General features: G+C 45.1%; 1 protein-coding gene across 7 annotated transcripts in view; it reads left to right on the plus strand.

Annotated features, from left to right (window-relative positions):
- Window positions 1-20,381, plus strand: part of camta1a (calmodulin binding transcription activator 1a) — a 376,005-nt gene that overhangs the window by 171,563 nt on the left and 184,061 nt on the right. For all 7 annotated transcript variants that reach the window (XM_049581562.1, XM_049581563.1, XM_049581564.1 and 4 more), the window contains one exon: window positions 1,479-1,546. In XM_049581562.1, the coding sequence (XP_049437519.1) occupies window positions 1,479-1,546 (68 nt within the window). The remainder of the gene's footprint in view (window positions 1-1,478; window positions 1,547-20,381) is intronic.

A 20,381-nucleotide genomic window follows, 5' to 3' on the forward strand; every position in this document is an offset into this window, starting at 1 on the left:
TTTTTCTCAATTCAAGACTCCATCTTGTCATGGCTTTACTGCCTCCGGTCATTATGGCAGGAGAACAGGAAGTTAATCAACGCAGCATTATCTACCAGCCTGCACCTGGAGGCAAGGGTGCCAGTCATGCTACCGCCCCCTCTCTGTCGGGACCCCCGCCAGCCTGGGAACCTCTCACACCGCAGCGCCCTGCAGCGTCCCTGTGGGCTATCGCCAGTGTGCTGTGTCTCTGTGCCAGGTCACACTTGTGACACAGCCTTGACGAGCCAATGGGAGCGTTCTTGCAGTGCTGCATAGTTTAGAGTGTGTGTGCATGCTAAAGGAAAAGGCAGGAAGGGACTCTGTTTTTGTGAGTGCTCTGTGCTGCTGCATGTGTCTCATATATTTCCAATCCTTGCTGTAGAGAAAGAAAGCTGGTGTTTTTGGAGGCGTTATTGCCCCGCGTGGACAGGCGAAGTAACAAGATAAAGCCCCGGAGAAGGCCTTTTTTTTTTTTTGTTCCCCGAACTCAAGCTCAGACCAAACAAGACAATATTTGAACAACATATTCACACTTAAAGGTTTGTTGACACTCCAACATGAGGAGAGATGCACATCCTTAGCAAAAGACGATATTTTTGTGGAAGGTGGCAGCAGGTCTGTCCTTGTGTCTTGCTCTCTCTAACAGTCTGAGAAGCTGACAAATGTTCTTGCTGAAGAGTGAATTGCTGGCTGTCGCTGGTAATCATTAGGTTGTCTACCAGCATCCAAAGTGCTTTTATTTCTGCCCATTAGTTTGGTGAGAAAATGGCCGGGTATGGCCGAGCGTGTTCCCCCTTACACTCCGACTGATGCAGTAGGCAGGGCAAGCATGGGAAACATGAAAGTGTTTGAAGTATCTCTATTTATACCAGTGGCAGTTTGGGCTTTTTTTTTTTTTTTTACTTTAGTGTCCATAGCATCTCTTTGTACACAACTGACTCCAAAGGATCTACGGCCTTTTCTGAAGTAGCAGTACACACGCATGTCAATATTGTGAGACTGGCGTGTAATTATTATTCAAAGGTTAAAGAGTGGATTGATCCATAGAGGAGTGTCAAGGGCAGATCAAAGGGATTTGGGGGAGGATCGGACCAAAAATGTTAAAAGCTGCTCACTCTCAAACACAGAGACATCAATCTTTCTGAGAGCACCTTGATGTCCTCGGAGGAGAACTTGATCAAAGCTTTCGTAACAAAGATGGTCTCAGAAGATGATCTGACCTCAGCTGCATTCCACTTCTGTCTTTCACTTTACTTTTACCGGTCTCCATTTACCTGCCTGAGCTCCCCGGCGCTGCCCCTGTTTCCGTCTTTCCCCGTGTTTGTGCTGCTGGTTAGACTGTCTGAATATCAATGAAGCAGTCTCACCGATGTATTACAAACACAAGAGAACAGTGATTAAAGATGACATATCTAAGCCTCACTCCCTTCCTCTCTCCTCTCTTCTCTTTTTCACAGGAGATCGCAGCTTACTTGATAACATTTGAAAAGCATGAAGAATGGCTAACGACATCCCCTAAAACAAGGTAAGACAATTACACTTCTGCCCTCTTTTAAAACATAAGATTCATAGCCCTAAAAGTATTACATTCAGGGAGCTGAAAATTTCCATTTTTAGTTTTACATAATTTTCTCTTCAAGACCATTTCCCTTATGCACAGCTTGCAGCCTCCTTCAAGTTCAGTGTGGGATGTTTAATATTACAGGCTGCTGATAGCTGTTGAGAGAAGTTTACAGTTTGCAGATAAATGATAGAATATTAATATTGACTAATAATTGCCTTTTAGCAAACCAATTAACATAACATGCACTGGTGCAGCATCTGCTTTGAATGGTATGTTAATGTGTTCCTATCTGTCTGCACATTCACCACTCCACTAATAACACTGTTGAAGCTGGAGGTGTTTGTCTGGGGTCAGACGTTAACACCCACATGTGGAACAAAATGCCAAGAGCTACTGTTATATTTGAAATAGAATAAGGGTGGCAGCAATGCAGTTAGTTTATTTTGCTAATGTATGCAGATACATATAGGGCCAATTTGCAAATGAAAAGCACATTCTCCTCGGCTTTTCAGCACACGTGAAATCCAATGTCAGCAAACGAATGAGGTTTGTGACTGCGATGTAATTCTATAATCTATGTCCTATAATAATTAATAATACATGTGGCTTTGTAATAGCATTTCTCTATATTTGACACTAGTGGACAGCTCTTTGTTTGGATAATCTCCTAATCATGGGAAGCTCAGGGATTGACACCCTCGGCCCTCTTTTGGACCGTCTGGATTTTACATCAATTCATCACCACCGCATATGCAGCCACAATGTCCCCTTCACTAAAGTTTACATTTTCATGCATTTGGAATCAGCTCAATATTAAACCTTTCTTTCTCTTTTTCTGCAAGCTGGACTGGCTATGCTGGCATTATTAGCAGTCCTCATCCATGTGTAAATGGACCCTGGGCTCACTGACATAGAACCCATTCCTCACGTCCCTCTCCCCACCCCTCCTCTCTTCCGCTGCCTCGGAGGGACATTGATAATAGTTCTGCATAAAGACACTGCCAATTAGAATACGTTCTCTGGTGTAATTATGGAGCACGGGCCAAAAGAGCACTGAGCTCACCTGTTTTTTTATTCTTATATCAAGAATGTCCTCTACTCTCCAACTCACAAAAAAATGAAACCAGTGTTAGGCGTATTTGATATGGCCTGCATAGTTGGTATTAGACTTGCATTTATTACTCTCACCAAAACGTACAGGTGCTGTTATCTTGGTGTCGTTTGGTAAATGACATTAAAGAAGTATTCCACTGCTGGAAAGATGGTCTTTTTCATAAAACTGGACTGTCTTACCCCTTTTTGACAGTCACGGGCTGGCTTGGCTTGGTTTGGTTTTGACCATCAGGCCAGTGCGGCATGGATTTGCATTTCCATTACAACAGTTTCTTTTTTTTACAACTTTTAACATGAGGCAGCAAAATAAGGAAATGTTTGGCTGATAGCGAATAGCAACTGGTAAAATAAAGCTGATATCTGAAGTAAAAACAGGATTCAGGAGAGAAACTAAACTCCAAAACCACAGAGATTCAGTAAGAAGCTACAAAAGTGCTGAGAGATGAACACACAAACACCTTTCTCTCTGGTCTCCTGCAGACAGAGGTGAGTAGAGCCTCCCAACAAACTGGGCTTGTTTGAGGGGGAGAAACAGGGTCATCAGGGGTCAGTTGCTGCGGTCAGCGAGACGTCACCACTACCTGCTTGAGGGTAGGCAGCCCAGCTTTTGGACCTGCTCTGGAGAAGGTCCATCTGAGGTACAGCTTGGCACAGCGTGTCTTAACTGACAATGAAAATGCAAATCAGAGTGTCATGGCTTAATGTAGTGCGGCCAAAAGTGACAGTGGAAAAGGCCCATATGCAGTAGAAAGATGCATATACTTGGTGCAAAAAATTGATGCTACATGACCAGCAAAATAGAGTAAAAGACCTGGAGCATTTGCCTGTGGTTAAGGAAACTTAAAACTACCAGAATGCACTGCGCCACACCAGGTTATTAAACGCTTCTGCTAGTGGGTGACGCAATGCGAGCCTCGCCATTTTTCCACAGGAAGTCTCAATTGCAGTTATATGGTAAGCTAATATATGTTTCTGAAAACAGGAGAGAAAAAGGCAATGCAGTGACAGAATCTTGTTTCCCATTTGATCGGCACTTAACCGTTTGATCTCAGTATTTTCAGCTATTCTACAACAGTTTTGCGCCCGTTTCCTGCTCACAAATTCTCCTATTACAGCCAAACAGTGCACTAAAATATGTTTCTGGTGATGTTTTCGGCAAGAAATAAGCATTACAGTAACAGAATCTTGTTATAATTGACCAGAACTTCCTAGTTTTACCTTTTGATTGGAGTTTGGTCACGTTTGAGTGACAGAGGGGCAGCTCTCTCTGTTGATATGCTTCTACATTCTTTTTGTCCATGGTGGCAGGCATACAAAAATGTGGTGAAGTACAATCTGTCGTTCAAGCAGCAGCCCTAGAGCCAGTGATTTGTGTTGAGAGATGAGCGGGGAAATCTGGGCACTGGTAAGAAGACCATTGTTCATTTAGACATACTACCAAAATTGTTATGATACAAAGCTGGTCTGAAATCTGCAAATTATCCCTTTAAGGAACAAATGCAAAAGGGTAAAGATAAAAAAAAGGAGAGAGAGACTGTGAATGGTGTTTTACAAATGTCAGAGCGCTGGCATCCTCCAGCACTAGACTGCCTAAAATGACACTTGTGTGAGATGTGAGAGACTTTTGATCCAGTGACTTTCTAGTCAAATGGTCCTCAGGATGCTCATGGCCACAGTCTGTCACCACTGGCTGTCTGTTGTGGCCTCAGCTGCCAGTGTGCTCAGGGATTTCAACCTCATGTCATGTCTCAGGGCAGGTGCTGATATCTCAGCAAATGTGTCACCAGGGAGCAGCCCTTTGTGTACACCTGCAGTTCGCCTGACAACACAACAACACATCCCATGTTTCAGAGGAGCCATCGACACAGGATGAGATGTGTGCGTTTACTATATGTGTGTGTTTCTAGACAAGAGAGGCAGCGAGAGAGGTTGTGAAGTGTTTGTGTTTTCCCAGATGTCAGTGAAAGGGTACAGCGTAGTGATGGATGTTGGGGCCAGGAGAGGTGGTGGGGGAGTGAAAGGGTGCCGCATATACGGGTGATTGATGGGAGATGATTGATGGCTGGCCTCTATATGAAAAGCTTTCAGCTCAAGGTCACGGGTGAAAGGTCAAACTCGGGACACCTGTGGTTAAGTGCTGCCTTATCATTTGTCATCACACATCTTGGGGCGCATGTGGGGGGTGTGTGCACATCTGATTGTGGGTGTGTTGTCTGCATGTCTGTGTGTGGGTTGACCCCTGTGGGGAATAGGCTAAGTAGGCTAATTCTCCCCCTGCCAGCGCCTGCAGACAGGGTCAGCGGGGCATGATGGGAGGCAGAGATAAGCAGCAGGGTCATACACGGAGAGGCACCGCACTGCATGGCTGCACTGCATGCATGTAACAACTCTGACACATGCAGGTCGTAAACATGAGAGTGGGCCACAGCCAGGGCTCAAGGAGCTGACGCTAGCTGTTTGACCAAGGTGACACGCGATGCAGGACATGCCCTGAATAGAGATGGCATCCTGTCAACACGAGGAAGATGTGATGAAGTGGGCCAATTACATACATGCACAGATGTGTTTTACTAAGCTAATGCACATCAGCTGGGCTCGTACAGTAAGAGCGCAGCCAGTGCTGTCTTTTGTTTGGGTCTGTTTCTGTTTGTTTATCATTTTAAAATCTGAAGCGTGCCAGGGGAGGGTGGTGGAATGCTGAGTGATTGATGTGCCTAGCTCTAGTAATACACATTCCCTTTCAGATAGGAAGTGCAACAGTGCTTAAAATCAATACCAGTGTTCTCCCACTGACTGCTTGAACACCACTACAGCTAATTCAGGCCGCACCTGTCAGAGCCGGGGAAATCTTTCCCTACTCGGGCCTTACACTTTAATTTACACCCACAGCCTCGCTGGCTTCCATTTCCATTAAAGGGAGAGCCTGGCATTATGGCTTTAATGAAGGCCGCAGCCAGGCTGTGATTTAAGATGGCCGTTACCCCGCACCTTCACTCCGCAGGAGGGAACACACTTAAAGGGACAATTAGGATTTTTCCTCTCCTACATCGCTCCAGATAGCCATACTCATTCTTTCCATTTGCCTTTTTTTTTTTTTTTAAAGATGTGTCCATGATACTTCAGCTGATGGGATCTGTGGGAGGAGAGTGAAAACAGAAGGAAGGCAGAGAAACATTGTGGCTCCAAGTCTAGACAATAGCGTTTGATTTGACCTCATCATGGGCGTTACATTGTGCCCCTGTTGAGAGCAGGCATTAGTTGTCCATCATAAATGACACAAATGTCTCCTCGAGGGGCTTTTTCAGAGGTGTTTGTATGCTGACAGATGGAGAAACTATTGACTAGAGGGTGTCACAGATTGGTCAGCCCAAAGAGGTAATGGACACCTGTGTGTCGTATAGAGATAGCTCGTTATTTCTGAGCATCCACTAAATGGCACACGGTTTCGCGAGCGGAGCCGTCACGCATTAGTGTTTCTTGTCTCCACTGTTTGTTTTATAGGACTGGTTAACAGCAACCCATCTCAAAACACAACAGAGAGAGTGCTTCTACGCCTGTCATCCAGATCGCTTTTTCTCTGCGTGTGTGTTTATTTGTGTAATCTCCCGTCTTGCATAAAATACAAACATACAGCAGACTTGTTATGGCTGCTGGAGTTAAAGTGGTGGGCTATGTCATCCATTTGCTTTTATTTCAAGTTTGGAGTACACAAAATTTACACATGTGCTTACATGACCACACAACATACACACAAACACACACACATTGTATATTGAAACTATCAAACAATAAGCACCAGTCCTTGGAGGGCCCCGCAATGACACTGAACCTAGCCGCCCCCACGTCCCAGCGCAATAGCCCTCTCTCCTCCCACATTCACATCCACAGCAGCAGCAGCAGCAGCAGCAGCACTCCAAAATGAAACCGAGTCCCTTTAGACAGCTTCCAAAGACAATGCTTTTATTAAAACCTACAGCAGCGGCGCCACCCCAGAGGCGCGGGCACACCAACAACAGAGTAGAGCAGAACTGAGAGGCAGCCTGAAATCTACTAATGACTGTTTGTTTGCTATTGTGTATGGTGTTTGCCATTGTGTATGTTGCCTGTAAATTTGTGCAGATCTGTGTGTGTGTGTGTATGGGAGTGAGTGAGGGAGAATAGATGGAGGGGATTGTATTTACGCATGTGTATACATACGTAAATGTACTCTTGCGTACGCGTGACTGCGCATTTGAAAAACGCATTGTGGATGAACATATGCAGGCATTTATGAATGTATTGAGATGGCATGTGTGTGCATAATTACCAGTGAAACAGTGCGGATGTGTTTTGAATTTGAAATAGAGTGCCTGTGTATACTATGTGTGTGTTTTCTCCAAGAGAGGCAGTATCTGGGTGAGTCTGCCACTGTGAATAAGACCTCCCTAGGCCTATGTGTAAACTCTGTTTCTGTCACCTAGTCTGGCACATGGTGTGAGGAAGTGCAGGGCTTTCTGTGTGTGTATGTGTGTCTGTATAAGTGGGGGTCGGGGCTGATGTGTAGGATGTGCCTGAGAAGGGCGTCTGATAGTGTTTGGTCCTAATGCTTTGTGGCACTCGTTGGCTGGCAGAGTTTCAGAGGAGAGTGGAAAAGGACAGGAACAGCAGGAGAGAGAGGGAGAGGGGGGAAGGCACAAAGACAGAGGTACACAAACAGAAACAAAGGCATACAAGATAAAGAGGTATCAGATAAGAACACATTGAAATGAAGACAGTGGGACATATGGCACTGAATCAAGCCAGAGTTATGAAAAAAGCCAACATGTCAAGTAAATTTGAGGAGACTGTACGGTGAGGTGAACTAGTGTGATCTCATTCATCTCTTTCCTCTGCTTGTCCTTCTCTTCAGCTGTTTTCATCCCATGAGTAAAAGTTTAGTTTGTTGCATAGTGACACTTCTCCCCTGGCTGCCCCATCCTGTCGGGCCCTGGAGGACACTGTCCCACGCTGCTTCCACCCAGTCAACAGCCCTGACAAGGACAGCTATGCCCACCTGGGGCCTTGTGGGGCTGGGTGAAATAAAGCCCACCGGGGAGAGCAGAGAGGACAGGAGTGAGGTGAACCCAGAGAGCATGAGGTAAGAGTGAATGAAAGAGGTAAAATGAAAAATAGCCATCGAAGGAGGAGTGAATATGATGGAGCGAGAGCAGTTTAGAAAATGGAAACATGTCGATAAGAGAAGCGAACGGACGAGATGGAGATGGGAGGAATAGTGATGGATGGGGGTGAGGAGAAGAAGAAGTGAGGGGGGAGAGGATTTACGCAAACAGACGAAAGAGCGGGAGAGAGATGGAATAGAGGGGGATTGAGCTGACATAGGGCAAGGGAGAGAAAAAAAGAGAAAAATAGAGTGGGTAAACAGCAGATAGAGATGGAGGGAGGTGAGCAATGGATTCAACTGACAGATAGAGAAAAGTCCTGTGGTTTTGGGGCATGGGAGGGAGAATGCAAACGGTCAATAGATTACAGCTAGTGCTGGGCCGAGTGCCTGGGCCTCAGACTCCTAGCCAACTTAATAGTGCCTCTTGTTTGTCTGTCCTCTAAAGTAATGCCCAAGCCAAGCCCAGGGAAGCAGCCTGAGCCTGAGGCTAGTGGAAATGGACAGGGGACTAGATATATGTTAGTTCTCATCCCAGCTGCTGTATATTACCCTGGCCAGCTTGCCCACCGGAGACTATTCAATAGAACATAGAACATCATCTAGCTTTATCGCCTTTATTCCCTCTACACTCACCAGGACTGCTGCTGAAGGCCAGGAAGGGCAGGACCAGCTCGCAGAATTAATCCTTTTTATTATGTGTCCTTTTTTTGTATGGTAATAGACATTGAAGTGTATGGCATGTTTTTACCTGTGTGACTGTGTAGCTTTTAAAGGTCTAGTGTGTAGGATTTAGTGGCATCCAAGCGGCAAGCCCCAGGGCTGAAAAATGAAGCCAGCACATAAGTGCCAAAAACTTCAGTTCCTCGAATGGCCATTTTGAGGCTGGATTCAGAAACCAGTCAATCCCCACAGATGCCCATGTTAAAATCTCCACCTAAACAGCAGAAATAAACATGTTTATAGCCTGGTACAAGAATGGTTCCAGTCTCTGTAGTTAGTTTCCTCATTCATGACAACTGTACTGGGGGTGAATTTTTGTATAACTCACACATTTACATTTTATTAAGGCTTAAATGTATACATAATTAAGGGTGGGTCACTTTGACAAGCTGTCTGCCGATAGTGTCCTCTGCTTCTCAGTTAGATCCACCTCTTACACAGCACCAGCCTCTCGCCCAAATATGGTCACTTTTGGCTCCAAAAAAGATGGCAACGGCCGAAAGGCTTAAAACGTGGAGTCCACAAACCAAGGGGTGTCGTCACAATAGCTTCAAACATTAATTCTATAGTCTATGGTGGCATCTAGGGCGGCACGGTGGTGCAGTGGTTTGCACTGTCTCCTCACAGACAGTTCCAGGTTTCAATCCACGGCCGACTGGGGCCCTTCTATGTGGAGTTTGCATGTTCCCCTGGTGTCAGTGTGGGTTTTCTCTGGGTTCTCTGGCCTCCTCTCACAGTCCAAAGACATACAAGTCAGTTGGTGACTCAAAATTGCCGTAGGTGTGATTGTGGGTGTGAAGGGTTGTCTGCCTCTATGTGTCAGCCCTGTGAAAATTTAGCGACCTGTCCAGGGTGTACCCTGCCTCTCACCCAATGTCAGCTGGGATAGGCTCCAGCAACCTCTCGACCCTAAACAGGATAAGTGGTATTGGATAACAAATTAATGAACAAATGAATGGTGGCATCTAGCAGTGAACTAAAACTACTCCTGTGTGCCAACGTGTAGAACTATGGTGACCAATGTGAAAAACACCAATGGCCCTGTCTAGAGCCCGATTTGGTTTGTCCACGCTGGTCTACATTGCAGACTCCATGGGACAGGACCCACTCCATATGTGGATATAAACAGCTCATTTAAGCTGACAAATTAAACGATTGATTTTTTCAGGTGATTATAATATGATGAAAACATAGTTATGAACATCATATAACATATCTGCCAATAGATGCCCCAAAATCCTACACACTGGACCTTTAATCAGAGCGGAGAAGTAAAGGATACTTAGTTGTGATGCTTAAGTTATACAAGCTAAAGAGGAATGCGCAGCACACATAGAAGAAGCAGCATGAAAAACAAGCAGGCCGTGCCTCGCTTGGTATGCCAATATGGAGGAGGAGGTGGTGGGGAGTAAGGAGTGCAGCCAGTGGCTGGCCACAGGAGAGAGGGGATAAATAAATAGAGGAGGAAGTTGATGTCAAGCAGGTGTTCAAGGAGAAAGTGTCAGCCAAGCGGGCCGAGATGGGGAGAAGTGCTGCCTCTGCAGCCTGATAATAAAGACTTAATTCAATTAGCGCTTCTGCACCGGTGAGCAGCGTGCAGGCTGGCTGTCATGGAGCGGGCCATAGACACAGCAGAGCACACCCTCAGCCACCTAGACACATAGACGACCAGCCCTACACCGACCCAGCACTTCACTATGCTCTCCGTCTCCCCGGCTCTCTCTCTTTTACACACACACATGCACACACACACGCGCACACAAACTTATCGTATTATTCACACCTGAGTCACTGAGCAGTCCAGACACTAAACCCTGCCTACACATCTCTCCTACACACACACTGACACTCTCAACACACAGACACACTGCCTCATTTCTCACCCTCATCCTCCCTACAAACTAAACTCTCTTCAGCTGCTCTCCCTTCACCTCCTTGATTTTCTATTTTCAAACCCCCCTCTGCTCTCCACCCCCTCTTGTACCGTCCTTCTCCACCTCGTCACTCTGCTCTGTTGGTGCTGAGTGGCCGTATGTTGGCCAAACCTGCGAGGATTGTGACTGCGAGTCCCTATTTTCAGCCCGTCACACCCTGGTGCCCAGTTGGGTGCTGTCCTGTGGGCATATGGTGTAGCGGATCCCAGATCCTGGGCCTTTAGGAAGCTCTGGGGGGCATTTCAGTCAAAAAAAAAAAAAAAAGCCTCTCATCCCACGCACATCCCCATGCCGTATCCTCGAATCTGGTCTAACACTCAGTGTTTTGGGTGCGGTCCAAGAACGCCTGTTCCGGACTGGTCACTTCGCACTCCCATGGGTGACACAGTAGCACCAGGGAGCGATGAGCGACGCACAGTTAGACCTTAAAAGATCCCACATGTACAGGAAGGTGGAGGATGGGGGAAAGGAAGAACAGGAAGTGGCAGAGGAACAAGAGGAGGAGGAGGAGGCGGAAGAGAAAGGACAGGACACACGGCGTCAGTGATACCGTTTGCTGTTATGTAAAGAGAAGGAGAAAATAGGTCCTGGACGGCTGCCAGAGAGCTGGGTGAATCACCAGCAAAGAACAGGCACGACATGGGTGCGCGCAAACACACACACACACACACACTGGCACACATTCTGTCCCATTTCTTCGCCCCAGCTGAGCTTCACAGTACAGGAAGTACAGCGGATGATGAGTTGCCACGTGGCAGCATTCAGTGTGTAAAAACGGCAAATGGCAGGACTGACCCTTTGCACCTCTTCATTATTTAGCGACCAAGAAAGAATAGCAGCCTGGCTTGCTACGTGCATTCTACACCAAGGGCTGCTTTGTGTTTATTTGCTTGACCTTTGCTCTTCACCCATCTGGTTGCCCTGCAAAGTTAGTTTCTATCCCTCCCTTTATGCCTTTCTTGCTGTTTTATTTTCTGTTTTTTTGTTACCCAGCCACGCAGGTAGCTGCTCCCTAAAGAGCGCCGGCTCACTGGGCATGAAATACTCAGGGCATTTCTTACCTGTCTTATTCTGGAAGATACTTATCCTGTTGATTCTGATGAGACATCTTCATTACTGTAGATAGATTTGTATTAGATAGACACCCCAGCCCTCCACACCCCTGCCCACTCCGTCAGTCTGTACTTTACCCCAGGCAAGACCCTTACTACCTAAACTGCTTCATTAAAGTTGGGAGAGGATGGAGTGGGTGGAATGTGGAGGATAGCCATGTATTAATTTTGCATCAGTGAATTAATCAATTCAAATATAAGTCAATTGATAAATTATTCAGATCTTTTTTTTTTTTTTTTTTTTTTTTTGTCGCATGTGAGAGGAGCGCACAGAAAGAAAGGTGAGAACCATTTCAGATTGGATAATTAATATTCATACCTTTTTTAAAACGAAGTAAGAAAATAGCTATCAATTCAATATCGAGTTTTTTTAAACACTCGTATAATTAAAAGTGTTTGAGAGAGATGATTCCCGTGACGGTACAATTCCCTACAATTAAAAGCAAAGGGTTTGATTCCTCATTCACGTCTCCCTCAACTCATTGTAACAGCTACTACCATCCAGATCTGGCAGCCTTTTTGATATCACTGCTTGACTGATAGAACTCTGAGAGAGATGAATGAATAAGAAGATGATGAATCTCCCTTATCCACATCATAAGCAAAGATAATTAACAAGCCAGTGCAAAATGTGTGCCCTCCACCTGCAACCCGCCTCCGCCTCGCTGTGAAGTCTCCTATTTGTTTACTGTATTTTCAATTTTTCATCATTTTTCAGGGCAGTCCTTCATCTTTATTTTTTTTCTGTTTGCTCGAGGGTGGTGCTCGGGAGAGTTATGGAGACAGGTCAGCCAAGATTTAAAGTAGTCCTGCGTCTGACCCAAAGGAAAGCGCTGCTGGATACATTAACATGATAGCGATATGATTATGTCGGAATGGACATGAAGGGTTTCAATTATTTACAGGTGATGTGCCCGTTGAATTGGCAATGAAGTGGCTCGTAAATTACCCCCTCTGTCTAATCAAGCCTCCAGCAGAATAATGGAGCAAGTACTGCCAAGGAGGAAGCTCTCTCTCTTTCTCTTTCTTTCTTTCTTTCTGTCTTCAGTGTTTTGGGTGGGGAGTGGGGGTTGGCTACTTTCACAGTAGGATGATGACACTCCCCAAATGACATTGGTTGAAAGGCAAGAAATGTGCCAGTGAGCGCAGGTTTAAAACCTCTCCACTTCATCACTGCTCAGTGCTTTACTGCGCTTTATGTCACCAGACAATGATACAGTGACAGCCAAGCATCAAAATGTGCAGCACCAGCACCTAATGTGCGCCTTGGTTTCGTGCCTGAAAGAGAGGAGAGTATGAGACAGACATATAGACACATTGAGAGAGAGAGAGAGAGAGAGAGAGAGAGAGAGAGAGAAAGAGAGAGGGAGAGCCAGACAGGAAAATAGAGGGCTGCTGCAAAGGTTGGCATGGCTCTGCTCCAATGCAGCCTTCCAGTAGCAACACTGTTCAGACAAAACACAGCCAGCCACCAGTCGCTGGCTCCTTTCTAGCATCTTCTTCTGAGGCCTGTGGTGTGGGATTCTGCTCAGTTGACTGATGGCCTCTTTGATTAAAAGAAATCAAATGCCAAAGGCTTTAATAGCCTGGTTTAATGTTCTCCAGTGAGTGTGTGTGATTTCTCGCATATCCTCCTAATGTGCAGACCTGGCACAATTGATGCAACCCCTAACCATCTATGAGAGCAGCTCACCAGTGGGTACCAAGCCACCTGACCGCTTTTTCTGACTTCAGTGAAGAAGTTTTACCTCCACGCTGTGTGGTGTCCTTTTGTGCCCCAACCCATTGTAGGGCTGCAGCTAATAGTTTGATGCTTCATTCATAACGTTGAATTCGATCAACATTTGAATGCTGCTTATTTTTTGCATGTCTGTTCATTCTGTTTAAACATGATATATCTGTACAGTTACCAACACAGATTAGGCTACTGTTAGTATTTTACTCATTCATTTTCCGTAACCACTTATACTGTTAGGGGTTGCAGGGGGGGCTGGAGCCTATCCCAGCTGACATTGGGCGAGAGGCACGGTACACCCTGGACAGGTTGCCAGACTATCACCCTATCACCCCAGGGCTAACACATAGAGACAGACAACCATTCACACTTTAGAGCCAATTATGAGTCACCAATTAACCTGATGTGCATGTCTTTGGACTGTGGGAGGAAGCCGGAGTACCTGGAGAAAACCAACTTTGACACAGGGAGAACATGCAAATTCTCCACCCTGGGTTCAAACCAGGAACCCTCTTGCTATGAGGCGACAATGCTAACCACTGTGCAACCCGTAGTATTTTACTATTTGTACAATTAGATTCTACGGTCGGGCGATGTGTTCAAATTTTCCAACTTGCCATAGTTAGTCAACAACCTGTGATTGCCATAGTTTGAGCCAGAAGATGTGTTTTAGCGGTGAGTTTGCTACCTTCCATGAGCTCTCTTTTAGCTTTTCTTGGTTTAGTAAAGAAATTATGTCATGAAACAAAATGTCATAAAAGGAAATATTCTTTCACAATTTAAAATTAAACAGAAAAATACAACCATACATCTTCTGAATTCTAGTTTCTCTCCTTCACATAGCTAAGACTGGTTTTTGGCCTTGTTAACTCATCGAAAAACACACTTTATTCTAACAAAATAAATCCACCAAAACCATCTTGGTTACTCTTTTCACTGTTCCAATAATCACCAACTCCAGTTTGGTTGAAATTTACCCTTAATTCACCCAGGTAGATGTTAAAATATGCAGGCTCTATGACAAAAAATTGCTAAACATCATCAAATTCATCATTATCATCAACATAAAAAATTACCCTATAAAACAACCATTGATGTCCTCAGCCAGTGGTAACCAGTGGTAGATTAGGCATAGGGTTGCATAGGGTTGTTGCCGATTGAGTGATCCAAACATTTCCAATAACTCCAGTGTGTTGTAGAGTCCAAAAGTCACATTTGTTTATCTAACCACAGTCAGCTTCAAAACATATTTGTAACATTTAGTAGGAATGGGCATGAAGAATACTTTAAATGCCTGCCCCTCGCATTTATCCTTTCAAAAATAACATTTTAACTGCACACAAAACCGGTTTGCTCTCCCACATGCCACACACAAAAGGGAGGCACGCACCTGTATTAACTTGGCAGTCTAGCAGCAATCAAACAGCGCAATAAATTATGTTTTTTTTTATTTGTATTTATTAAATTCATGAAAAAAACAACCACTGACTCCTCATCAGATGAATGATTTTATTCAAATTGAGGATTTTGTTCAGTGATTTTTTGTTTTGTTTTGTCTTTCAAGGATGAATGTCTTTTCGTCATCTTAAAATATGACGACAGACACCCAGTGCTTCGTTGGAAATCCTTCGAATAAAAGCTTTAAATGTAAAAAAAAAAAAGACACTGTACAGCGCTGACCTATTGTAACAATCACACAGCGATTCTCAGCTGTGCTGGGTAATTGTATATTAAACCTATTTTAAGGAAACAAAGACAGGGATTCGCCTTCCCCACCCACCACCATCACAATCCATAATCACCTTAGGCGGTTTACAGTAGAAAGAGGAGAGGGAGAGAAAAGAGAGCTGGAAATGACAGGAAGATGGAGAGGCAAAGGGGAAGTGAGATAAAAGTGAAATGTAATGGAGAGAGAGTACCACCTACCGTTGTGGTGTCCTCTGGCAGAGAGAATCATTTTTAGGGAAAGACAGGGTGGTCTGTTCTCAGCCAGAGCCTCAGCTCTCTGTCTCTCTCTCTCTTTCCCTGAAGAAGTGAATCTGGGGTGACTGCACCCACAATTAGGGCATGAAAGGATTAGTGGCGAGTGGGAAGGTGGTTGGGGGCTGTTTTTTGTTTGTGTGCTTACTATTCCCTGCTATGCATTGTGGCAGTGGATCTGCGAATTTTTTTTCCCAATCCCCATGTTTTCAAAAATAGAAACATCACAAACAACATAACAAGCTAATGTGCAAAAGGAGAAGAGGGCAAAATAAGGAGTCCAATGCGTGCCGTGCTGCTCTCTAACTTTTCCTGTCACCGCGTAACACGTCCTGGGAGCCTGTTTACTCTCCTGTTCCCTTCCTAATGCCTTTACAGACGCCAAATCCCCAGCAACCCCCAAAATGTCTGAACATCCCCCATCTTTGCATCTATTTCAATTGCATTTCATTTTCTTACAGACAAACACAGCGCTCACAGGGGGGAGACTAAGCATTAGGGTTATTATGAGTTTAAAGCACTTAAAAGCTTTTGGCCGTCCTGACACCAGGAGAAGCAGGGGTCCAGAGGAGCAGGGAGGCATCACGCTCCAGTTTTTTAGAGAGCACCAAGTCCCAGATGTGTGTGCTTGAGTGTTTATAAGTGTGTGTGTATGTGTAGGTTTGTGTTATGTATGCACATATATAAATGCATGCACGGATTGGCTTCTCTCCAGGAGCCTCGTGTCAGGCCTGTAGCACTCCTCCGTGTGGCTTGTGGCAGACTGTATTAGCTCACTGCTCCGGAACAGTCAGATTCTGTATCATGGCATCTTAGGCTGACTCTTTAGAGCTCTCTCCCTGAGGTCACACATGGAATTTAAGAGCTTTTCTGAGGCAAAGAGGTGTGACTCGCCCTGAGACTCCCCTCTCACTCTTTCTCTGCATCTGTGTCTCTCTTCTTTCTCTCCCTTACTTATTTCTCCTCACTTTATTTCCCCCTGCTACACTCAAGAGTCATGGGGCGCACACTCAGCGGTAAACCAATTTCATTTAGTATGTTTTCACATTTTTATCCAATCATGGCATGCTCAGAGGTTTCAAAAGCCACATGACGCTTTTATTGGGGCCTAATTAAGGATCTCTGATTTAATCCATGTAATTTAATAGAGATCAGTCATGGGTGTGAGGCTCTTGCTTTGTGCATAGGGAAGTGACGTTGATGCATTGCAACCCTTCTGCTGCAGCAGGTCAGGGTTAAAGGATTTGCGTTAGGGCTAGTGTGAATGTATGGTGTCCACACTCCACCTGTTGGGCAGCATGGGAACAGAGGCTGAACGAAGGGTTTCAGGAAATTTAGACTTCTCTCGCATGCACGCTTGTTTTTAAATGACAGCTTGAGCTACAGAATACAGCCACTCAGGTGGTTTCACTGCCACCAGCAGATCAGTCTGCACACAAAGCCATCCGCTCTGTAATTGCCTCTTGGCTTGCTCATTGTTCTCATTCATTTGCCTCTCCGCATACAAAAAGTGGCTGAAATACTTCCAATTGTTATTTTTTTTTTTTGTTTTTCAGAGGTGTGTCTACATCATTGAATGATTGGTGCCGGCTGCCTCATTACAATTGTTCACAATTACAGTCGACCCTTGAGACTGTCTGATAAGTTTTAGCTAAGTCTTGGATTGTGATAATTTCAGTCGCTCTCGCAGGAGGATTGAAACGCAATGCTGAGCAGCATTTTTCTGAGCCTTCCAGTGAATGACTCGAATGCGAGTAAGAGAGAGATAGACAGAGAGAACTGCCTGGCGTTTTCAGTAGCCCTTCACAGCCCTCCAGCCAGCCAGTGTTGTGACGCAGTTGTTGAGCAGAGAGAAATCAGAGGAGCTGAGAACAGCCCGGGTCGACTAGGGTGAGGGATCGCGTGCTGGGAGGTGTCTAGACGGTCAGGGATAACAGGCCAGACAGAGAGAGGGAAGGAGACTGGCAGAGGAGTCTGGGCCAGAGGGAGGCCATGTCGAGGGCACGGCCGGATGGGTGCCTTATCTGAAATCACGTCTAGTCGCTGTGGACTTCAGTTTCTGGACACTAACGGCACTGACAGTTGACAGGAAGAGCGGCCAGCCACTTCCTGGCCCAACACGCCATCACTCAGTCCCTGACATCCCTCTCTGTTTTCACCCTGTCTGCCACTTGTCTCCATGTTGTGACATATGTTAAAATGCAGCCAAACAAATATATATCAGTCAACCAGCAAACTTTAATTGTTCTCTGTATCTGCAAGAACTCACAGTGTTTCATAACACCAGTGTCTGTGGCAGTCATCCCAGATATGCGCTCGCTCAGAGACTTCCTGTCTGGCTCTGTCATGCTAAACTACATAGCTTTCTTCTGTAAAGTCACAAATTCATGGGATCTCTTGACTCTCATATGCGGTAAGAGTTTTTTTCCCCTCTTTTTCTAGCTGATCTGTGGCAGATGAGAAAAAGTGTGATGACTAATGTCTCCTATGTGTAGGACTCGGGCTCATCTCACTACCGCTCATTATGCCTGAGCCCTACGACAGTTTGGAGGGCGTCGGAGGCATTGCCACGTTGGCCATATGCTTTCCGCGGCTCCTATCTGTCAGAATGTCAGGACGTGGCGGGGGTGCGCTTTTCTGCACCAACAGAGGAGTGGAGCGCGGCACTACAGGAGGGCCTCATTACCTACACACCCTGCAAGAGAGACTCGGGGACGGGCGAGCAGGCATACTGAGCGTTGTGTTTAGAACCAGAGGGTGAGCCATTTAAAAGGCACTCAACCCAACCAGCCGCCCCTCCCTCCCTGTTGCTCCATTATCACAGCGGAAAATGTGACACAGGATTTTTAGAAGTAAATGCTTTACCAAATTAACAAAGTAATTAAGGCAAACAAATTGATTCCCTCGACATTTTTAATTGAACTTTTGCTTTTGTGTCTCCATCCGGCCCATCCCTTCTCACCCACAACCACCACACGTCACCTCTTTATCCGGATTGCCACTCGGGAACTTATGTTGTGGCCCGAACTCTCCTATGGAGAGATGAAGCAAAGGCAAGATTGACATTTATTCTTCTTCTGGCATTTGAGGATATGTCACAGTGCTTGCATTTTGGGGAACAAGTGACTCTTAATCTGTGGTTTTCAAATGTGTTTATGATAGAGCGTCACGAAGCAGCGTTTGCACTAAACGCCTAACACGTTTTCTTTTTAGGCTGCGCATAAATCATTTGGCTCTTAGTAAGGGTCCACAGAGCACAGTGATCCCAGTTGTGCATGGTAATTCACAATAGAAAGTGGTAAGGTCCCTCACAATTCTCAGCCCTCCATCACCATTGATCCATTAAATTTATATTGGGAGCCTGCTTTCACATGGTCAGGGCAAAAATCAAACTTTTGCCCTTGACAATCTGTAATCTATACTGTCTGAATTAGGATGCATTAGTGATCTGGTCCCTTCTCACTCAGGTAGTTGAAATGCTCAGTGGAGGGAGGCTCCATTAGAAATCGGGGGGAACTTTAAAAGAGATTTTCTTTATGACTTTTCAAGGGAGACATTATTGTTCAAAAAGTTATCTCAGCTGGGGGAAAGTCACTTCTCAGTTGACTAATGACTATCAAAGCAGCTCATCTAAATCTCCACTTTATTTTCAAGGTATTTTGCTCTGCGTTTCTGTGAAATTGCTCTAGCCTTTTGAATGGGTTTATTTTCAATACGTATTCATGTAGAAAATGTCTATTTAAGATGGATGAAATGCTGGATTCCACATAGACAAGATAGTTGGGTCGTCACAAATACCTCAGTGTTAATATATTTTGCATCCAGCAGTAATGTTCTGTTATCATAACATCATTATGGACCATGAGTATATCTATAATATTCATGCTGTTAAACATTGTCACATAATCATAGAGGGTAAAATTGTAGAAACCTTGATATTTTGTACCATTTAGAAATAGAAATCCTAAGGCTGATACAAACTAGCTGCTCATCTGTATAATCACATCCATGGAAGGACTGTGCCACAATGGTTTGACTTATCGCAGTGTTTAATGACACAGCTGTGAGAAACTTTTCAACTATTGTCAGATTGCACACTGAGCACTGTAATTCAGTATGCACTCACTCCAGAGAAGACCGCAGGTTCAGGAAGGATCAGGTTGGGATAGAGAGGGTGGGGCTCATTGCAGTGCCACACAACACAATCCCACGTCCCCTAATTAAATCGCCCAGTCCCATGTAGCGTGGAAGCTAGCGGCTCGGCAGATGTAGCGCCATGTTAAACTTTATGTTGCTTGAAAATGGCTTCCGCTCCAAGTGCATTTGAGACAGAGATGGTTTGACTGTAAAATGATGTGTTTTATGGCACCGTTATCGTGGCGATATTCCTTAAAGATGCAGCGCTGCATGCTGTGGCATTCTCCGTCTGCAGGAGGGAGCAAATTGATATGAACAGATCAACAGAGCTATGCCCTTCTGGACGTCCTTGGCACCATACTTGGCCCTGAAATTGATTTCTCTCCATATCTCCTATGCCAAAAAACTCTCATTCAGAGATTTTATACTCCCACTGCTGACACATTTTGTTCAGGTTTGGAGAGGATGTACTGTTGGAATGTCATTCATTTCCTCCCACATTTCTTTCCGCACTTTTAAAGTAACCTAATAATAATACAGTGTATTGTATAGTGGTATTTGTCAGTTTGGTGTTTGTGTATGTACAGACACATGCATGTGTGAGAGCACTCCGAGCATGAATTGCCAGGAACAGAGAGATTGCTTTTGATTTAATGGCTAATGTGCTTGACTTTGTGTGTATTCCACTGTAGTGGTGTGTCCTTCCCTTGCCTCTGCTGTAGCGGGTAAACTCTCAGTCCAGCATTATTTCACACATACACGTACTTACACACACAAACGCACATATCGTGCCTTGGCTATGCTCCATTAGGTGGGCTGTGTCTTAAACAGGAGGCTGACGTCACCGCTTGGCTAGGGAATATAGGACGGGTTGTGTGTATGTGTTCGTGTGCGTCTCTGTTTGTGTGTCTCCGGTCTCTGTTTT

The sequence above is a fragment of the Epinephelus fuscoguttatus genome, linkage group LG7, assembly GCF_011397635.1.
Source record: "Epinephelus fuscoguttatus linkage group LG7, E.fuscoguttatus.final_Chr_v1".
In the NCBI taxonomy this organism is placed as follows: Eukaryota; Metazoa; Chordata; class Actinopteri; order Perciformes; family Serranidae; genus Epinephelus; species Epinephelus fuscoguttatus.